At 41.2% G+C, this 16,699-nt stretch overlaps 1 protein-coding gene and 2 long non-coding RNA genes across 4 annotated transcripts in view; 1 reads left to right on the top strand and 2 right to left on the bottom strand.

Annotated features, from left to right (window-relative positions):
- The window catches only part of HTR2C (5-hydroxytryptamine receptor 2C), a 217,740-nt gene that overhangs the window by 37,031 nt on the left and 164,010 nt on the right, over positions 1–16,699 (bottom strand). Inside the window, exon 3 of one of the 2 annotated variants that reach the window (XM_023926912.2) lies at positions 5,711–6,353. In XM_023926912.2, the coding sequence (XP_023782680.1) occupies positions 5,711–6,095 (385 nt within the window). In that variant the 5' untranslated portion in view covers positions 6,096–6,353. Of the gene's footprint in view, positions 1–5,710; positions 6,354–16,699 lie in introns of those variants that run through there. The other variant, XM_023926911.2, reaches the window with a different exon arrangement.
- Positions 891–2,685, bottom strand: LOC147650522 (uncharacterized). Its single transcript, XR_015276492.1, has 2 exons — positions 2,444–2,685; positions 891–1,649 (listed from the first exon to the last, which is right to left on the bottom strand). It is a non-coding gene; the product is annotated as an uncharacterized LOC147650522 (long non-coding RNA).
- On the top strand, positions 2,691–10,170 carry LOC111929361 (uncharacterized). The gene is made up of 3 exons (XR_002864680.2): positions 2,691–2,914; positions 3,545–3,683; positions 6,161–10,170. It is a non-coding gene; the product is annotated as an uncharacterized LOC111929361 (long non-coding RNA).

The following is a 16,699-nucleotide window of genomic DNA, read 5'->3' as shown; positions in this document are numbered from 1 at the left end:
GTCTGTTTGCAGACAGCAGAGACTTCCCTGACTTGCTTTCCTGAATTTATACAATTTATTTATGCACTGCCCCATTGCTTTCAAGTCTTGTAACCAAGATCCATTCCCAAAAGGATGAATTCAGCAGAAAGCAAGACAAGATGTAAGCCTGACCAGGAGAATGTTTACTGTCCCCTTCCCAGAACAGAACCTCACCATCAGTGCTTGTTTTACACAGCACAGCTGCAGCTCGTCATGGAGGAGGTGGGGACAACCCTTCTCCTGTTTTATGGGCAGCTCAGTTTGGGATCTTTCTCTTAGTCAGCCTGGTGAGGACTAAAACTCCAACAGGGATTAGAAAGGTGTGTATGAGGAAGCCACTTCAGTTAAATGAACATTCCCAGACAAGAGGAACAATCGGTGCAAGTGTTATTGGTGATATTTTACTTCACTGAAAATAAAAACGGCTTTAAGCATCGTGTCTGCATCGTGGGGCACCTGTGCCCACATAAACAGCTTAACTGCATCCATGGTTTTACACCATTTCTGCTTCCTCTTCATTCCTGGTCAACCCTCAACTCACCATCGGGGCTAACAACCTGGTTTTCGGTTTTTAGCATAACTACTATAAACTCACAACATGCCTCTAGAAGAGTGTCTAGCAGATTTTTCTACGAAATTAATTGAGATAAAAGGAAAGACATGGAAAGGAATAGAAAACATTCATGTTAATTTGCTAATTTCATAGGAAGCACTTATCTCAATGGAGAATATTGCACTAGAGCCATACACAGCCTGCCCGTTGAGAAAGTCCTGGGGATGGGGCTGCTGCAAGGATGAACAAGTGAAATTTCATCAGTTAGGAAAAAAACCAAACATATATAAAGTCCAATGACTGTATCTATCTCATATTGGTGCCATTCTGCAAACATCAAATTTTATTTCTCATCTTTCATAACAGAAGCATATAAAGATCTTGAAGAGATTTTCAGACAAGATGTCACTAAAACACACATCAAAATAATGAGAAAGAAAAACAAAAGGCTACAATAAGTTAAATTGCTCTGACAATTTTTAAAAGCAATTCTGCCTTAATAGAACTAGCGAGAAGATGACTTTAAACTACCATGGAGAAACGTGGTCTTTCCTTCAAAGTGCTTTGCACTCCTCAGATAATGACACTTTCCTCACTCATCTGGCTTCCAGAATTTGTTGACCACCATTAAAAGTCTAACAAAAAAAATTAAAATAAACTAGATAAAAAAAAAACAAACCAGACATAAAGGATGGATAATCTCAGACAAAATCAAAAACTAAATCAAGAGGAAATTTATGTGTGTGGAGCAAATCCAGCTTTCAATATGACAATTAAATGCTCTGACTCAAATGTTTTTGAAGAGGGTGATGCAAATATAGGTTTAATAGATTTAATCACTGCTGAGAAAGGGTGTGGATCATCAGTCCCTCCTCTTGACAGACATCATCACCCTCTCCAGTCCTGAGCTCTTGTGCTGATTTCAGCTCTTCAGTCTTTGACTCTCACTTGACCAGAAGCCATCAGTTTTCCAACACTGCAAGCCAAAGCTGTGTAGGTTCCTAATGCTGTTTCCAAACGTGATCCAGCAGAGAATCATCATAGGGTGGCACATTTTCAGCGGCTCTGAAAAATCCTGCAAGTTAACATTTAGCTGCCTCAAGCTATTTTACAACCAGGGACCTATATTCAATGAGATACAGAATGTATGTATTTAGTATTCCCCCCCTCCTCTCACTCTAAGCACAGTTTAAACCTTGGGTAGCAGAAAAGCTGTTCTATGGATTTAGGCACATCATACAGAGCTTTCTTTCCCAACAGCAACACAGATATGCCACAACTTAATCCCATTTGTCACATCAGGTAAAGAGGCAGTTGTTCTTGTGGAGAAAATTCAGTAACAGGACACTCAATATCTCAACTAAAGTTTCGTAAGTATCTAATAATCTGGAAAGAGGGTGAATAATGATGTAATAGGTTTTCAGATTTCACAGAATTGTTTGGGTTAGCTGAGATTACAAGAAAGCTTAGGGACTTGGAAAGAATAAATGCTGCTGGGTGAGCACGCAGTATAGCAGCCCATGGATCCTACCAATGGCAAAAGATAAACTAACACTTCCTGTTGGATATAAATTTCACTGCACACACCCCAGGTACAAGGTGTCACTGGAGAGAAAGAAAATAATCCCATCTCTGAATTTATGACACAGTGGAAGCAGTGTAGGAGTTTCCATTCACTCACACCCTAGAAGAAGAATAGATTGTAGTGGTTACTTAGCACAAACAGAAACACTGCACATTTAAAACTAACAGGAATAAATAATAATTTCTGAAAGTAATGCAGCTGTCAGCTGGAACTTGGTGTAGTCAAGAGACATTTAAACCCATGACTTGATACAGTCTTTAAAATGCCTGATCATTTCTAGGTACCTGAAGGTCACAGCGATGTGCTGAACTGCACTGCTTCCCCCCCTGCAGGGAAACCAGCACCAAAGTCTGCCCAGGCGCTCAGCACATCTCTGTCACCACACCATAATGATGGTAATTATCAATAATAACAATAATGTGGGTGTAAATCTGCTCTGGCAGCTGGGGCTGATGAATGCTGTGTCCAACACCAGCCCCTGGAAGCTGCGTCAGCCCCCAGCATCACAAAGGGAAGAGGGAGTCTGAGCTGGGAGTCACAGAGGGGTCTGCTGGCTGCTTATGGGCAACACTCTGGCAACTTATTGGCAGCTGTGAACCTCCTGCAAGAACCAAAAAAGCTTAATATCCTCTGCAACATCCACTCAGATCAGCTGACGAGATTCTCTTGCATTCCTTCACCAGCCCTCTCTTTCTTGCTCATAACACACGACATGATGCAAACCCACTTGCTGCTTGTCCCCCAGGTGCTCAGAGGTGAGGAGACAACCCCACCTGCTGTCTGAAGCTCCATCATGTGTAAGATACCTGGTGCCCTATCAGTATTTTTATAAAAATACCAATATTCTTAATTAATCAGGCATGTTTCCACTGAGATGAAATGCTGTGTACAGTTCTCATTTATTCTCCCCAATACATGCTTATTAATTAGCATACTAATTTGCTTAGTTCTTTAGGAACTGCATGCCAGGGGAAATGTTCTCAGTTGTCAAATGCAGCTCATCGATTACTGTAAGACACTTACAGACTAATTGATAAATATATCCAAGTCCTGATTAATTGGTGGAAAATCCATCATGCTGCATCTTGCTGTCCCTTCCCTTATAATAAGACTCTTGAATTAACTTACAACTTGATTTTTCCTTCTTTTAATTAAGAAAACCACTGAAAACCAGAACTATTTGTAGAGGGTGTGTATTCAATTTTCTGGTTATGCTCAAAGTGAAATCTACTTCATTTACCTTATTAGCCCAAAAGTAAGGAAATGAGCCTGCTCTGAAATGAGTTACTCTGTCAACCAGAATTTATCTTTGGGGCTGAGAGAGCTGATGTGGAAACTTGAAAGTAATTTCTTTATTCTTCTATTTGTTATATGTATTTTTTAAGGTTCCCTTCTGATTACACAAATTAAAAGTGACTTCTACAAATCTGGAAGAGATGTGCTGCACACACTTCTCAGCACAGCACATGGCAGCCTTTGAAACAGCCCAGCGTAAGATTATGTAGACTGTATGGCATGAACAAGGTAAAATATACAGACTAAAAATGACTGAACATTCACAGTGATGTTTCCAAGCAGTAACACTCTCCCTGCTCAGTCCATGGCCATGCACCCTTGTTATCTCACAAGCATTCTGCTGATGTAAGAACATTTTCCCCCTCCTTACTTCCACAAATAGCTTAAATAATATTAAAAAATATATTTCACTGGGGTCCTACTCAGATCAAGCCACAAGTTCCTCTGGGGCTTATTTTTCCCCAAATGGAACTTTTCCTCCTCCCTCCCTCCCAAAGGCTGAAGGCAACATGCCTGCTTTGGTCCAGCACCCAGCACTGCCCCAGCAGCTTCATTTCTCAAAGTTTTTCCACAAATCTTTCATGCCTGTCCTGAAATTACAGTTTTTGCCAAAACTATGGAGCACTGTTTTTCTGTGGGGAAATGTTTGGGCTATCAACAGCCAGTACTGGTTTTCTGGCAAAAAAAGGGGAATAATTACAATGCCTCTTCAAATCAGTGATATTTTCTTGCTGTGAAAAGGGTGGCATGCTTTACACCTTTAAACTACCTTAAGTAATCATTTTCTAGGCAGAACAGAAAATCCATTTCTATTAGTTTCCAAAGACCTTGAAAGTATGAATGTAGGAAGACCACTTCCATAAATTCACCTTTTTAGAGTCACTGGCTAACACAGAATTTATGCAAGTGGAGGTCTGTCACATAATTCAGTATTTATATGCTCCCTTTCAAGCTCCAGGGAGCTGGAGTAAAATGCTAAAAATAAAATACACATGTTGTAATACACACAAGATTTAGAGATGAAACTATTCTGACAGTTCAAAATAAAAGATTTTTGTGCATAAGATCTCCATAGCTAGGCCTGTACCTAAATCACATATTGATTTAATTCACTGTGGACAAGTTATATAAGCTTTGGAATGATGTATGCTTGATCAATGTGCTTTAGAAATTAATCTCTGCCAGACTTACTTACTCATTTAGGCAGGTGAAGAAGTCATATAAATATCCCTATGTTTTACTTTATAGGACAGTAAACCAATTTCTAATCAAATTTGTAAGTAAACAGCATTATTTGTTTCCAAGAAATATTGATATTAAAATACCATTCTAGGAAAATCTGAAAAGAGACTTCAAAAATTAACAAATTTTGTCTTTGAAATACACAGATTATAAAATTGATACATGAGTATACAAACATGATGATCAGAGATACAAAGGAGAACAAAATACCCCTTTGAAATGTCCAGGGATGGAGACTCCTAGTACCATACTGAACAAAGGGATTTGGAGTCTCAGCTAGATGAAAGTTAGATGTATTTGATATTTTACTTCTTTGAAGTGCTAACAGTGATTCCACACTTGAATACAGGGGAGATACCCCACTCCATCACAAACACACTGACCCTAATATGGGGAGAAATAAATGTTTACACCTGTACAGGCAGGCCTCTGGGTGCTTTAAAACAGAGCATATTCTCAGGTTAGAGGTAGGGAAACTGAGGCACTGAAAGGCAAAATAACCCCCTGGAAGGCACAAGGCAAGCCAGGAGTGAAGGCTTTTATCTGAATACCAAATCTACTAGTGCAAACCTGCTTTCTGATCCCTATTTGTGCTCAAATCCCACTGATCGCAGCAGTGGGAGCTCCAGGACAGATCCTGACCTGGCTTAGAGCTGGGTAGGTCATGAGCAGTGAACTCTCTCCTCAGCTTTTCTGTGAGCTTTTGTGTCCTAGATCAGTTTTGGGGCAATCCAACCGAAAGGTAAAAAGCTGAGTTGCTGTCTCAGATCCTCTTGGTGGCCTCAGCAGTCAGAACCCCCCAGCCTGACGTTATCCACAGGTCATTCCTGGCAGCAGGGACACAAGCTCTGCTCCCAGCAGAGAACAAACCTCAGCACAGACACATGACCAAGGACACACAGACACTCCCAAAGCTACCAGCACAGGGAAAATCGGGCACAACAGGTTGCTGCAGCGTTGGGGGACTCCAATATTTGCAAGCAAATATTCAAACTAGGAGGGAAGGCACTTACCGTACAGGATTGCAATGAGCGACACGGGCATGACCAGGATACCCACCAGCATGTCTGCTACTGCCAGCGACATCAGGAAGAAGTTTGTGGCATTCTGCAACTTCTTCTCCAAGGACACAGCCATAATTACCAGTATGTTCCCCCCAATGGTCAGCAGGATGACAACCAAGATCAGGAGGGCTGGCCAATTCTTCTCCCTCACGGACATCCGAGAGACTTCGCCCTTCTCAGAGGTGTTGAGAGGATCAGATGTAGGCAAACTCTGGTTCAGAGTCAAATTGCTGCTTAAGGACCAAGCCATCAGACCACCGTGCAAACTAAAATCCAGTGTAACAGACACTGTTGTTAAGCTGAGTAATATTCCAGTGCTACTTAAAGTGCTCATTGTCTGGGGCTGGTTTCTCTGTCTTTTAACCGTGCCTCAGAGACGATCCCTTTTCCAAATTCCAGGTCCAAGGCAGATGCCGAACATCACGAAACCTGAGCCAGAAAATCATTTGATCTTCCATAGTGAAGCAGACCTTACAGAAGTTAGCGTGGAGCTCTTCTAGTGTCCTTAGGTGTGGTAGATGATGACCATTGACCACCAACCTCAAGGGAAAGGAGACTTTGCAATCTCCAGCTGGTTTCCAAGTTCACCATTCTGAAAAGTAAAGAAGAAGAATATTCTTCACTGAAACCACAGCATACACAACACCTTCTTTACTCCCCATGCAATTGACATCCTTATTCTTCCCTTTCCTGCTGGCTAGGACATTATCCAGACTGCAAGTAATTTATCTGAGGAGTACAGACTATGCCTACAATCATGGGGGAGAGAGGCATTGGTGTGCTCTGGCTGGTTAAAAGCTGATTATCACTAATTAAATGTTTTGTGAAACCTGCAAAAGCAAGTCTGAAGAACAAAATATGTTTCAATTGATATCCACTTCACAGATATTCTGATGCTGTGTAAAATAGTAATTGCAAAAAATTCCAACCAATCCAGACAGCGCAGCCAAGCACAGGGTAATCCATCACCTTAAATGGAAGGGTTTGGATATATTTTACATATTCTGAGTTAAAATGAAGGTGATGTAAAAACCCTTAGATCTTAATGATTAACTTTCCTACAATAACAAATGCTGTAGTTTGGTTTCTCTTGGGAAATGAATGGTGGCTAAGAAGCAGTATCTATTAGGCAATGTTGTATGATCCTCCTGGACAAGACAGACAACAAAGAGTTAAGAGGAAAAAAAAGTGCAAACTTTCATAAAAGCTGAGCACTTATTTCTGCTTTTCATCTGTTTTTGTTCCACTGGTTCCTGCTGGCCATGAGCACTGGCATAGGAGCCCAATAGTGAGCCCATAGTGAGCCCAATCCCAGCAGTCTGCTCAGGACCACTGTCCCAACACCCTCGTCCCACACACACTGGGGGGACAGATTTCCTCACAGCATCTCACATGATTTGTGCTACTTCACAAAGTAGCTGACAGTGAGGGCAAGTGTGATTACAACCCCTGAGTGCCCATGTAAACACAGGCCAGAGAACATCATGCTGCTGCTTCTGAAGTCCTTCAGCCTCATGCTTTGAGCTAATTTGATAAATTAAATGTACTCTTGACTTCAGGCACATGCCTGCACCCACTGAAGCTGAGGGCATGTATCCCCAGTCCTGGTTAAATCATGTCCTTGGGAACTCAATAATTTTGACTGCCAATCCTGTACAACTGGTGAAAACCAGCTGCTTTGCTTTGCACTTCCACTGAGCTGGAGTTAAGCTCCTGACAACCACGTGCAGCACAGGGCTGAAAGCACAGGAGGAAAGCACTTGGTGGAGCAGTGGTATGGAAGTGGAACAGTATGTAGAATAAAATCAATAGCAGGTAATTTCTTTTGAACACATCCTCAACTTTTTGTGCAGCCCACAGGAAAAGAGCTGTTCTATCATTGTTAAATAAATATCAAAATAAAAGCCAGATTTTAGCTGTTGAATGCATTGTGGCACACATCTGACACAGCAATTTGCTGTGGTCCAGGTATCAAAAGCTAGATGTAACTAATGAGATTACATTAGATTTCATTTAAATAGGAAGTACTCAGAGTCCTATAATAAAATGTTTAACATTAATGAAGGTTTTGGAACCTTGATAATGGGCTTTGTGCACAAAAATATTTCTTAAATGAGCAGTTCCTACAATGAACCCAGATTTGCCTCTGCATTGTAGTTAATTACTCCCAGAAGGTCTGTAAACCTCATATTTAGGAAGAAGTTTTGCACGATGGGCACAGAAAATAATTTTGCAGCTGCACATGCAGATGAATGAACAAGTGGTCACTGGACCGTTGACTTTTTTCCAACTTAACTGGTCTCAATAATTAAAAAAAAAAGGTCTCTAGAAAGTTTCTAAATACTTCAGAATATTTTTTCCAAAGCACAGCTTTTAAATCAAAGTAATGTTTCCAAATGACAATTTTCCCAAATCACCTTTCCACAGTGAAGGAGATGCTGGGCAGCCAAAGGATCACGGACAGGACACGACTTAACTCTAGGTCATAAAAACAAACCAACAACCCCCAAACAAAACCACACCACAAAAAACCAACTCCAAGATAAGGCTTCTGAATTAAAAGTGTCTGTTTTTATAACTGCTCAGGTCTGTATACTGAAATGGTGAGTAGAGTCATTTTCTCTTGCATTTTGCATATTCAGTTTGAAAAATCATGTGGGAATTTGACTAAAGGAATGCTCAAGACTGGGCTCCACCTTCAGAATTAACTGTTCTATTCCTTTGTTAATACTCTTATTATTTTACACAGATCCTGGCCTGAAGTCATATGTTTTCATTTTTACTGCATCCCTCAGTCTCCTCAAGGTAAAACTTTATGACTAATTCCTTCAGCTACAGTCTTCTAAGCACACCACTGTACCAGAAAAATAATTCACAATTTATTCATGGATTCTGCATTTATTTAAGAACCATCTCCATAATTTTAAATTGAAACATGGGCCCATCACATTTTTTTTTTTTTCCAGTAGCTAACATCAAAGTACATATACTGAATTTTGTGGTCAATCATCAATTCCAGTTCAATCTACTACTGACAGTCCTTAAAATGATAATTTAAACATTCAACAAAACCAAGATCTTTTCTATGCCACTCCTACTTTTTAAAAAAGTAAAAGAATTATTTCTTTTGGCACATTCTTTCCCTTCAGTCTTTAAGTCCAGTTTATTTTAAACTGGTAGGAAAGGAAGGTAGGAAAACATTTTTGTCTATCAAGAAACACATGAATTATTTAAAGCAGAGGTTGGCATGCTGGAGTTTGTGGATATTCCAGAAGGCTAAGTTGGAGGAAAACAGAAGCTACAATGGTTAATAAGCCAGCACAGGTGGGGCTCACATGTCTTTGGGACTATTTACCACCATTACATTTGCTAAAAAGAAAAAAAACCCCAGACCTTTCTGGGAATAAACACAATTATTTTTTTTCCTTTGAATTAAATGCATTCATCTTTAGTTGTTTTACCCTTCGAAGCTCAGAGCACTTTTTCCTGGAGAGAGACAGCTGCCTGCTGAGAACTTGAGATGCTCCCTGGCCCCCAGCCAGGATCCTGCCCCTCCTGGGGGACTGCAGAGCTCCTGAGCTCCCCTGAATCTTTGAGTGACCCTCCGTGACTCACACCCTGCTTGTTAACAGTGTGCATTAGAAATTGGGTAAGAAATCAAGGATTGTCAGTTTAGCCCAAAAACAGAACCTGAGTTTCAGGCAGACTGAGGATAATACATTAATTCATGGTGAGTCGAGCTGTAAAAATCCCCAGAAGTACTTTATGATCAAAAGTGATGACTTTCAGCAATTCCCTCCCCACAAGAAAAACAAGAAACATCCAGTGGCATCATGAGCACAAAGGCCACATGCAAGAGAGGTTTTTCTCCTCCCAAACTATTGGGAGTGTCCAGTTCCCTGAGTCACATTCACATCTCCCCAGTAACCAGATGAAAGCCAACAAGCTGCTAAAGAACATTTTTAGATAAAAAGTTTTTCCTTCAGCCTTGATTTTGATGGTAGACCTACATCAGGGAAAAAATAAATCAGAAGTCAACTAAACTGAACTGCAATACTGCAATTTTTGACAGGAAAACAGTTGCAGATAGTTCACAACCGTCTGAGCCAGATAGTCAGATGACATAAATTTTTATAGCTCCATGAAGGCCTTTACAAAATGGCAAATAATTTAAAATTATATAATAGAATACACAATTTATGCTCAAGAAGGCAGACTTAAGGCTTCATTCTTCACTCTAACACTGCATTTCTTGCTATTTGCATCTTTATTATTTTTTTTAATCCATTGCCAATTTAATTTTCACTTTTTTTGGAACAGAAGGTTGCTTTAAAATACAGATTTTCATGGCAAACTTGCAAAGGCCACTTTCATTTTAGTGATTCAATAAAGTCATATTTTTATATTAAGAGAATTTTGTATTTTGGGCAGTTGGAACTCATCTTTCTCCTTTTTGTAGCAGCACTAGGAAACATCCTTATTTCTGCACAGTTCTATTTTTAAGCAGCGAGTGAGAATGCTGCAAGTCCAATGGAGATGACCAATGTGGGAGGAAGCACAGTAAACACTGGGTTTGGTTCAAGCCAGACAAAAAGCTTGGAACAGGGATGTATTTGCTGCCTACATCTACCTGCTGGTACTTAGAGAAGAAACAGGGAGACTCCTCCAAAAGCTGGGCAGCAAAACAAGAAACAATTGTGACAGTGATAGATCTAAGGAAATAACGTATGAAGTAAGAAAAAAAATAGATGAATCTCAGTGCATGCAGTCAGACAAGTGGGACACAGAGACTGTGGGATCTCCATCCTTGCAGAAGCTCAAAACACAGCTGAGATCTACCCCCAAACACCCCACCCCACCTGGAAGTTAGTTCTTCCTTGAGCACCTTGAGGTTGGACTAGACACCTTCAAAAAGTCCCTTTCAGTTTAAATTATTCTATAATTGGATCAGAATTGCACTTCTGAGCAAAGCTGTTCAGCATGGGGATGCTTTGGAGGGATACAAGCCTGTGCTTGTCCCTATTGCTCAAACTCAGGATTAGACCAGCACATCCTCTCCCCTTTGGTTTTCCCAAGGACAGAAATAAAAGTCTGTGGCCAGGTGGGAACACAGAGCAGTGAGGAGTGTGCCTGCTGTGGGATCCAGGGCTCTATAGGGGACACAGAGCAGTGAGGAGTGTGCCTGCTGTGGGATCCAGGGCTCTATAGGGGACACAGAGCAGTGAGGAGTGTGCCTGCTGTGGGATCCAGGGCTCTATAGGGGACACAGAGCAGTGAGGAGTGTGCCTGCTGTGGGATCCAGGGCTCTATAGGGGACACACAGCAGTGAGGAGTGTGCCTGCTGTGGGATCCAGGGCTCTATAGGGGACACAGAGCAGTGAGGAGTGTGCCTGCTGTGGGATCCAGGGCTCTATAGGGGACACAGAGCAGTGAGGAGTGTGCCTGCTGTGGGATCCAGGGCTCTATAGGGGACACAGAGCAGTGAGGAGTGTGCCTGCTGTGGGATCCAGGGCTCTATAGGGGACACACAGCAGTGAGGAGTGTGCCTGCTGTGGGATCCAGGGCTCTATAGGGGACACACAGCAGTGAGGAGTGTGCCTGCTGTGGGATCCAGGGCTCTATAGGGGACACAGAGCAGTGAGGAGTGTGCCTGCTGTGGGATCCAGGGCTCTATAGGGGACACAGAGCAGTGAGGAGTGTGCCTGCTGTGGGATCCAGGGCTCTATAGGGGACACAGAGCAGTGAGGAGTGTGCCTGCTGTGGGATCCAGGGCTCTATAGGGGACACAGAGCAGTGAGGAGTGTGCCTGCTGTGGGATCCAGGGCTCTATAGGGGACACAGAGCAGTGAGGAGTGTGCCTGCTGTGGGATCCAGGGCTCTATAGGGGACACAGAGCAGTGAGGAGTGTGCCTGCTGTGGGATCCAGGGCCCTACAGCTGCACCAGCTCGTGCCCATCACACCTGAGAGCAGCACACACCAGTGCCAGCCCCTCACCTTGGGACACCTGCTGAGGTCACACGTGTCTGAGGATCCTACAGTTCAAGCACACTCTGAAATGTGGCAATTTTGGAAAGCCCCAGCTCGTTTCAGTCACTTGGCAGCATCAGGAAATCTCCTTGTCTTTCGAAAGCCTCCAATGCCAACACAGAGGCAGTGTTTCCACAGTCACTGCAGTGGGGAAAAGAGTGAAAACCCAGTGATTATTCTGTAGATACCCACTGCAAAGTTAACTGAAGTTGCAATCCAGAGAAGCAGTTATGCCTAATTTTCACTGTTTTCCTGAGCTATTCTTGAACTTGGGAATATATTATTAGCACATTGTTTAGAGATTTTCTTTCCAAGGAAGAATTTGAAATTTCGTCTTCTGTTTTGCAAGAAATTCTGGAATTTTTCCCAACAGGTATTGGAGATAAATCAGTGTAAAAAACACTTAATAAAACCTTAGGGAAACCTCCCCAAACACAGCTTTTCACCAGTCTTTTTAAATTCTGACACAGAAAATACCTATTTAATTACTTGCAAACTAAAAAAAGAGTATTTCATTTTTTCACAGCAAGGGGAAAATGGATTTTCTCAGATACAAGCTCAAACCATGATATTTTGTAGGGTCATAATAATGAATCACTACCATTCTGTCCAAAAGCAAATAGCATCAATTTCCCTCTCTGTATCTTCCCTCATACTGAGTCAGAAAGGCATTAATTTCTTTTCCAGACATTTCAAGGCAATACAAACACACAGAAAGATCTTAATCTACCTTCTGGCAGTAGGACCAGCATCCTTTTTATTTCCCCTTTGTGGAAGAGCACCTGGGAACCTCACAAGAAGATGTAGATACTGTGCCACTCCCTGCAATGATAAACTTGCTCTCTTGGCTCAGACATGCAGAAATACTACAACAGAATAAATCTGAATCTCATCACACACTGTCCCAACTTCTTGGAATGATTATACCCCTGTTGTTCATATTTTCTATGAGTAGATATAATTCCAACCTGCCTCTCTGGTTTTTTGTTCCTTTGTTTTTTTTAAATACACATGTCCCCAGTGGCTGAAATGCAAAGCACATATTAAGTCTCTGCAGTTAGTGCATTTGTCATGGCAATCCTGACTCTGATTTCCTATTGCTTCAATAAATCACATTATTAATGAATCTGGATCATGCAAAGTCCTATTAAGTGCAATCAAACCCATATTCCTGGACTCACAGCTGCACTATTTGTACAGCTGTGCTCCTGAAAGTTCTACTGAACTTGACAGGCCCCATAGTCTGAATTGGCTATAACCTGAATTTATCTTTATTTATTTATTTATATAGGGACATTTACCTTCTGCCAAACTTTTATGCCCTTAACGCCACAATATTGTGGGTATTTGCTCCCTGGCACATGGAGGTTTGAGAGTCCACAGGATTCCCAGAGCAGCTCTTTTGGTTGTAAGGACCTGGCTTCTGCCTCTGGTGTACAGTGATATTCCCTTTGTCCCTTTTTAATTCATCTGCACTATGTGGTAAACAGCAAGAGTGATACTGGTGGAAAAATCTTGTGTGGTAGCTTTTTTACACTCAGCTTTTCAGGGTTCTTGTACTAAACTACTGTTAAATTTTTTATTACTCTTTTTAAACTTTCTCTCTAGGAAACCAATTTTTCTTCTTCTCTCAAATGTTTTGCATGGCAGTTCTTTGTTTATATCAATAAAGTCTGCAAGTGAGCACTTACCCAAAATTAAACATAATTAACCAAAGCAACAAAAACACTTGCTTAGGTTTCTTTAACTAACTTCTGCAGGTTTTAAGGCCAGACCTATTTAAAAGCCAGAAGACTCCACAATTTTCAGCAGTTTTTGATGTATAATGCTCTATTCTCACGTGTGGTTGAACAACTTCACAGCTGTAAGCACAACCACAGCAAAACACACTTAAATACGTACACACCTCTAAATAAAAAATAAACATCTAGTGATTTATATTCAATTCATGTTTTAGGGGAAATATCACACCCAGTGTCAATGAGGCTGGCACACTTTAATGGCTGTGCACAGTCTGCAGCAGTAAGAGAGCAGCAGTCAGCGTGGACAGGAGAAGGTGAGCACTGAGCAGCTGTGAGTCAGAGCTTGAGCGCACCCAGAGCACGCACACCCCTGCTTGGGGGAGCGCTGGTGACTCACTCATTACTTAATAAGTCAAACTTCTTAATCAAGCAAGAAATCCCGTGATGTTTGTCTCAGAGCTTTCTCTTCATTCCAGCTCTCTGTGCCTTCTGTAATCACGCCATGGGATCCCTCATCTTGCAGAGAAGACACAGATTTCTGATGCAGTGACATGGTGCTCACCCTGCCCCTCATCCCACACGAGATCCAGGGGAAAATCTCCCCTTTCCTGCCCGGGCAGTCTGAGCCCTGGTGCCCTTGCACAGCCCGGTACATCACCAGCACGTGGCTGCTCAAACTGGGGCTCACAGGGCTGAAACGGCTTCTCCCCTAAATCTGTTTTCCCTGTCAGCACCCCAGCCTGCAGAACTCTCTAATTCAAGGAGATATTATTCAGTAGAGGTCTCCTCCCTGCTGTGGTGGTGCACTCTTAATACAGGTTACAGAGCACCTCTCCTGTTGTCATTGCTGTCTGAATGTCTTTAAAAAGAATAAATTGCAGCATCAAATAAGCCAAGGAAAAGGAAAACAAAGCTCAAAGCAGAATAAAAAGTGTGCCTAATGAACTGACAAATTGCTCAGGGCTTTTACTGTAATAGCTTAATTAAATATATGTTTTCACATACCTGTGCAGTGTCAGAGAAAGTATTATTGAAAAATTCATAAGTTAATTGACTTTATCTTATGCATAGCAACAGTTGATATAATAATTACATAGAAAATGTAGTTACTCATATGGGGGTGATCCTTTTAATTTCCTTTTCTTTTATTTTTCCTCTTGGAAAACTGACCCATATGGACCCAAAAGGGGATGGCTGACAGTATATATTCAAAAAGCCAAGACTTTTCTGCTGCATGTATATTATAACTGGATATTTTGATAAATATGTACTAAGGGAAACTCTAATGATAAAAGTAGGTGAAAAATAAAACTCTTAAAAACTGGTATTAAAAAAAACAGGAAAAGGACAAAGAAGATAAGACTTAAACAGTTAAAACAATTGGTCTGTGTGATGCCTTCATTTAAAGATAGAAAATGATCCACACAATTATAAACCTCTTAGTTTGACCTTAACCAGGCAAAAATTCAGAACAGATTTAACAGGAAAATTTGAGACGCAAAAATGCGTGGAAAGCGCTGTGAAAGGCAGCATGAGTTTCCCAGATGTACATTGTAAGTCTTGACTTTGTGTCTTGGGATTTTGTTCATCTGTTCTATAACACCTCATTCTTTAGGAAAATAAAAATAAAAACTAAAAAAAAAAGGCAGTGTCTCTAACTCACACTTCATTAAACCATTTGATATGGTATCACCAGGGAAGTTATTATGTAAACTCTAGAGAACAAGATGAATAGAGCAATTGTGAAGCTGCCACGGTATTGGCTGCAAAGGAGATGAAAATGGATTAGACTGAAAAAACAAACCCTGGTCTGGAAGTAAGGTGTCTGTTGAGGCTGGCAAGGTTTGATCTTGATAGTAAATTAGGGGGTTTTTGTTTTTTTGACTGTTTTTAAATGTTGCCTAACCAAAACATTTACTTTGGGAATTAAATATATTGATAATTCAAAACCAAGATTCAGCACCCACATCATTAAAGGTTGGAACGTAACACAGGAAAATCGGAATGACTGAGGACTGAACACATCAAATAATAATGAATTATGATAGCACAAGCCATGAATAACTAAAAGAATTTGGCTGTAAACTATGAGTTTATCAGTCGGAAACAAAGATAATTACTTCAACATCTGAGCCATATGTAGGCACAAGTGGGATATGAAAGACACAAATATAATCTTAGCTTTAGATATAGCAAGCAAGGGATTTCTGTATGCTCCATCACTCCAAAAGCAAACAAATACCTGCCTCCACCCCCATCACACATTGACTGTTTCATGCCATAAGAGGCCACTTTAATCTGGATGCCTTATTCCAGATAAATTCTGCATTGTGAAGCTGCTCCCAGACCAAGCTAGGGGACACTGAGCTCTTACACTATAGTAAATCACAAGTATTTTCAATTAAATGACAACGCCCAGGGGGCCAGACAGAGCTCAGTATAGTCAGTCTTGATTTGCACTAGAAAACAGGCCAATTGTGTTGAAACATCTCTTCAATATGATTAGAAGCAGGCTCTTTATTTAGGGAAATAATTTAATTTTCAAAGCATTTGACAATTTTAATAGACATCATCTATGAATAAGTCAGGGTGCGTAATATGCCTGGAGCAGGAAGAAAAAGGCTCATTAACTTTGAGAGAATAGACAGATGGGCAATGTTGGGGTAGTGCTCTGACAGCTCCCACATTATGTAAGCAGAGGAGTGAGGAGTCGGACGCCGTGCGCATGTGTGCAGGAGTCATTTCCATGGGAGCAAATTGCACTGACACAAACTGTCATCTGACATCAATATATGAGTTAGGGAAAATGAAACGAAGGAGACAAAACATAATGGAAAATACTTCATTTTCCAGCACGACATGAAAGGCAAAGGAGGTCTGTAAAAGCTGATGTAATTTGGATTAACCTGTTTCTCCTTCTGAGCGTACACAATGGAATAAGGATTTTGTACAATCCGGATTCTGTCCCAGTTGAGGTGTGCTGAACCTGCAGAAGAGGGAGAAGTCCTGAGGTGCTGAAGAGCAGGCAGGTGCTTGGTTGCATTTAACAAAATGGTTAGAACCACTGAGAAGAACATGGAAATAGGAGAGAAGCTGTAGACAAAATCAGCAACATAACAACGGAGAAGGCTGAAGGCAACAAAGAAATGTAAAAGACAGCTTCTCATC

This window comes from Cyanistes caeruleus, chromosome 14 (genome assembly GCF_971803275.1).
Source record: "Cyanistes caeruleus chromosome 14, bCyaCae1.hap1.1, whole genome shotgun sequence".
NCBI classification, from domain to species: Eukaryota; Metazoa; Chordata; class Aves; order Passeriformes; family Paridae; genus Cyanistes; species Cyanistes caeruleus.
The sequence above is the reverse complement of the archived record's forward strand: the minus strand, read 5'-3'. Positions and strand labels throughout refer to the sequence as shown.